This window comes from Hippoglossus hippoglossus, chromosome 2, assembly GCF_009819705.1.
Source record: "Hippoglossus hippoglossus isolate fHipHip1 chromosome 2, fHipHip1.pri, whole genome shotgun sequence".
NCBI lineage: Eukaryota > Metazoa > Chordata > Actinopteri > Pleuronectiformes > Pleuronectidae > Hippoglossus > Hippoglossus hippoglossus.
This window is the reverse complement of record NC_047152.1, coordinates 9,330,696-9,335,861: the sequence shown is the minus strand read 5'-3', so window position 1 is coordinate 9,335,861 and position 5,166 is coordinate 9,330,696. Positions and strand designations below refer to the sequence as shown.

General features: G+C 43.9%; 1 protein-coding gene across 1 annotated transcript; it reads right to left on the bottom strand.

Moving 5' to 3' along the window:
• Positions 1-3,563: 3,563 nt before the first annotated feature.
• Positions 3,564-4,689, bottom strand: LOC117774935 (leucine-rich repeat-containing protein 3-like). The gene has a single exon (XM_034607669.1). It carries the CDS (start codon positions 4,669-4,671, stop codon positions 3,886-3,888), a length of 786 nt encoding a protein of 261 aa, XP_034463560.1. The 5' UTR covers positions 4,672-4,689; the 3' UTR covers positions 3,564-3,885.
• Positions 4,690-5,166: the final 477 nt, after the last annotated feature.

Genomic DNA, 5,166 nt, shown 5'->3' with positions numbered 1-5,166 from the left:
CGGAGGCCGAGAGCTCAACTCACTGCAAATGAAGAAAACACATGCAAGTAGAAGAAGTGGTTTTCTTCATTTCCACGTGTTTATTTCTATTTGCATGTGTTTTCTTCATTTGCAGTGAGTTGAGCTCTCTCAGCCACCGTAGATCTGGACCCTGAAGCATCATGGGAATCCTGATTATCCCAGTGACAGGTGTGTGTGACGTGATTGATCAGCTGTGTTGGAGCAGAAAACTACATGAAGGTCATTCAACTCTTTACATTGTTCACATTATGAGTTGTTTCATAAAAGCCACAGATGAAAACATCTGTATGGGCCACTGGCTTCAACACAAACCAGCAGGTTAGCTAATTAGCTAACCTGCTAACCTGCCTTTGTTAAGCTAATCACACAACAGGTGAGTTAGCATCTTTTCTTTCACCTTTTCAGTTTTATTCTCTTTTCAAAGTTCGTTCTTTGCTTATAATTTAAATATCTCTGTTGTTTTCTTGTGTTTAACTAATGACTTTTCTTTAGCTAACATTTTTGTTTGGCTAATTATTTAGCTAACCTCTAGCCTACCCAATATGGTTTGGTTTAGCTAACATTATATTGTTGCTATGGTTTAGCTAACATTATAAAACAACACACTGTGCATTTTCCTGCAGATTATTAAACATTACAACCGTAACTTTATTGCACATTTCACAAAGTAAAGCTATTGTCCTAAATTGACGGAGTTTGAGGACTAGACTGACGGGTCATGACCTTGAACATCCCTCTTAGTCTCTTTTGCAGAAGCTTGAACCTTGAGCAGTCGTCCGTGAAGATGCAGTGTGATGCATCAGCTCTGACACAACGCTAAGAGGTGTGTGTGTCTGTCTGTGTGTGTGTCTGTCTGTCTCTGTGTGTGTGTGTGTGTGTCACATTCGATGTTTTATAAACTGAGGGGAAGGTGCAGGATGCAACAAACCAGCCAGACGTCTTGTCCTTTTGGCCTCATGGTCACAAAGTGGCCACCGACACTTTTACCTTTTTCATTTTGGATGTTTTTATTCATTTTGCATGTTGTGGTGAGAGTTTTCTGTGCATGTGGCATTCTGCACTATATTTGTTTCTGTGCAGTAAAACAAAACCCGAACCATGTATTGTTTGTCATCTTGTATTGCAGAGTATTAAACATCATCACCACAGTAACTTTGTGTAGTAAAACAAATAAGTAAGAGCTAAATGAAGTTGTGATTAAAGAAAGAAAGAGTTTGTGTCACGGCTGAAGGGAACAAACATCTTCTCATTCTCTGTCTCTGCAGCCGAGGCCTGAACCTTGATCAGTGAACCGGGAAGAAGCTCTGACTGATAAAGGTGAGTGTGTTTGTGTGTCTGTGTGTGTGTGTGTGTGTGTGTGTGTGTGTGTGTGTGTGTATTGTTAGACCAAGTGTGTTATTTAATCAGTGGTTTTATGTTGTAGTTTCTTGGTGAAAGGTCCAGTGTCATTTCCAAGGTATTAATGTTACAGTTACAGGAAGTTTGATTTATAATCTCATTTTCCAACCATGAAGGGACTGAAACCCTCGATCTTCTGATTCTTGTCCATCAGCCCACACGGTCACACAATGAGCAGTGGATCGCACCTTTCAGATCCAGCTGCAGGAGAAGTTCAGGCTCCGTATCAGGTCACAACACTTTTAAATTTAATTCATTAGCTGTGAAAGAGCCCTAAACCTGCCCGACAATGATTAGAGAGGAAATAAAACCACAATGCAAACACATTCTCCTCTTTTCTATTCCACTGAAGGTCGTTACTGAGTGACGTCGGCCTTCGGGCTGATCGGTAGAGAAATGCTAAATCTCCTCAAACAAGGTTTTATTCCACCTTTTCGTAGCAGGAAAATTCAGATCATAAATCACTGACACGGTGATGGATCGGAGTACGAAGACTGAATAATACAACATTAATAAACCAACACATTTGAGCAGAATGTACAGACTTGGACGGAGGAGGAGATCAGTGGCACCGTGAATCAGTCAGCTGAGCGTTTAGCTGAAGAAGCTGAGAGGTGATGATGACAGTGACGTGCTGGAGCGCCGCCCGGGTGGCGAGATGTAGCTGAAAGTGGCGCTCTGGACTCGGACGCAGGGAGACACACTGACCTCAACTGTATCCGACTAATTAATGACACTCGGCTCGTTATGATGAACGCTACAGAGCCTCGGGACTCGTAAGACAAAGTGTTATTGATGTTGTGACCGTTTGACGGGAGTGAAACTGCAGGTGGATTTTTTTTTGAGACGTCAAGGTCAGTTTCAGATATCACACACAAAAATATGACGAGCACAGGTTTGTCACACGCGATTTTGTAGCATTGAGAGAGAAAAGACATGAATCGAGTCATTCACGTGATTTTATAAATGGACTCGGTGTGAGACGCTAAATCGAACGAGCCTCTTTAGATTTATGTATAAGCAGGATGGAACTATTTCTGGGCTGCAGGACACGTATTAATATTCTGCCTCATCCAGATCTATGCAGCTGAAGATATATGACTTCGATATCTGGAGCTGTGGGTGTTATTTATAATAATAGGAAGAACTGGAGCAGATGACTTGATGCAGATGTTTTTTGGTTAAAATAAAAGTTAATTATTGTGGAGGTGAAAAAGCGTGTGACATAAACATCGCTCAAGAAACAATGAAGAGACAGAAAAGAGCAGCAATGACATCAGACCTGTTGGACTGATGAGGAAGCTTTAATATTACTCAATTAAATACATGAAACAAACATATATTCCATCGTGTTTTAGATTTAACATTACCAGAATAAGACTTTTAGTTTATTTACCATCCTTGGTAAATAAACTAAAAGTGTCAAGAATTTGATTCCTGGCGGCAATTCCACCTTAAATGTGAGATGTAGGAGAAGCAGAACATCAAATCCTTTATCGGTTATAAAACATACAAAGTCTTTACATTAAGAAGGACACAGGGAATTTAACAGATAACTTATCTAAAATTTACTTTTCCTTACATCGTAAAGCTTTACGCTAATAAATCTACTACGCTGTGCTGCTTATTCCCCAGGTCCCTCTGTCTGTCGAGGCAGCAGTAAGAGACTAAATAAACCGGTCGAGAGGGCAGACCCTGTCCTGAGATGATGCCTGGACGCCGGCCAAGCTTTTATCCTTACGGGGGAACGCCTCACGCCCTCCTGCTTGGCGCCCTGACAGCAGCCGGCCAGCTGCTTCTGCTCCAGCTGCGATTCTGTAAGTTTCCTGTAGATGGTTTCTGGAGGGAGGGAGGAAGTCGATGACATAACGTGCTCGACCAATCGGGAGTCGGTCTCATCTGTCAATCTTGACGTTTCACTGCATTTTATACCATCAAATAACTAATGAAACCAAACTTATCAGAAATACTGAGGTTCTTTATTTACAGTCTATGATTAATACACCTAACCTTGTCTTTCTCCTGCTGCTAACTTCTTCCTGTGGGACTGATAAACTGAATCTTATCTGATCTCTACCAGACACTGAAGAGACTCTGTTCACTCTGTGCATAAATTCACACCTTAAAGATTCAGCTTAGAGATAACGTTCACCTCAGAGCGTCTTTGCATTATACATAAAAACTGTGAAACTAATTGAGATGCTGAGGCTGTTTTTCCTGCTCGTCACCTGTTCAGTAACTTTTTAACAAGTTTAAAAGTTTCATTTAGCAGCTTTTAAAGATTCTGCTGCTACTTTTAATCCACAGCTTGATGATGATGCGTCTCTGTGCCTTGTGCTGCATATATCACAGCGGTTTTATCACTTGCTGCAAAGCTGTTATCACTGTTCCTTATATGCTGTAAACATATTCATCGGTGCACGTTCATCTGTATTCATCGGTTCAGCTGGTCCTTTCAAACCCACTCTAGAGCACACTGCTGGCCGTGTCGTAGTCCTTGCTGACGTGCGAGGTGCTGGGCAGCGACTTTAAATACTCCATGTGCCTCCTGGCGTCCTCCTGGTTGTGTTTGATGTAGTAAATGATGTACGCCGTCACCATAGAGAACCAGCAGAACATGGCCACAAACATGGCCACGTCTGTCGTCTTGTGGTGGAAGTTGCAAAAGTTGATCCCCGAGTCCAGGACCTGGATCACCGGTTGTCCCACGTACTCCTCCTGCACCGACGTGTAGCAGCTGACCTCGTTGATGGTCTCGGGGTCCAGCCTCAGCTCCCTCAGCACCTCCTGCAAAGAGCACTCGCAGTGCCAGGGGTTGTGGGAGAGGCGGATACGAGCGTGGAGCTTGGCGAACGTGTCCTTCGGGAGGCTGCTGAGGTGGTTGTTTGAAAGATCCAAGCTCCGCAGGCCTTCTGAAATCCCCTGGAAGGCGCCGGCCTCCACGCTCTCGATGGCGTTGTGAGATAAGTCCAGCTCCCTGAGGCGGCGGAGGTCTATGAACGCCTCCTTTGTGACGTGTTTGATGCGGTTGGACGAAAGCAAGAGGACAACAGTGTCATGGGGCAAGTTCGGCGGGATGCTCTCCAGGTTGCGCGAGGTGCACTGCACCACCACGCCGTTTCTCTCCGTGCAGTGACAGGTCTTAGGGCAGGCAGACGCAGGCATGACGGACGACAGGAGGCACAGTGTTCCCACTAGAGAAGCACAGGAAGGAGGTTTTACGGATGAACTGCACCATCGAGAGGCCCCCATTAGCGGGCGGTCACACCGAAGTCATAATGTCTCCATGGTTGTAGAGCTCGTCCTGGTTGATTCAAAGAAACCTGTGATGGATAATAAGATGCAAAGAGAAAAGGTGAGATAAAGAAAAATGTCAAGTGTTCACGAAAGGTTTTTCATATTCAGCAATTTCTTTGTTTTTGATTTTGAAGAATAATTCCTCTCACCTTGTCGTTTTTATGTCGTCAGTTTTCCGGTGCCATCGTGGACAAAACACCTATTGAGACAAATTTCTCCTCCTCAGACTCCGTCCTCCTCTGAGGGGAAGGTAGTGAAGTTCAGCATTATCATAACAATGGCACGTTTCTATGGTTTGGCTCCGTTCACTGAAGATCCCCCCCCCTGAGAGAAAATGACGGAGCGTTAAACAAGGTGCGGGCTCATCAATATGCAGCAGATGAACTTTGAAAACAGCGATTTGTGATTAAATAGAATGAAAAGTCAGACGAGCGGTGATGTGTGTGCGAG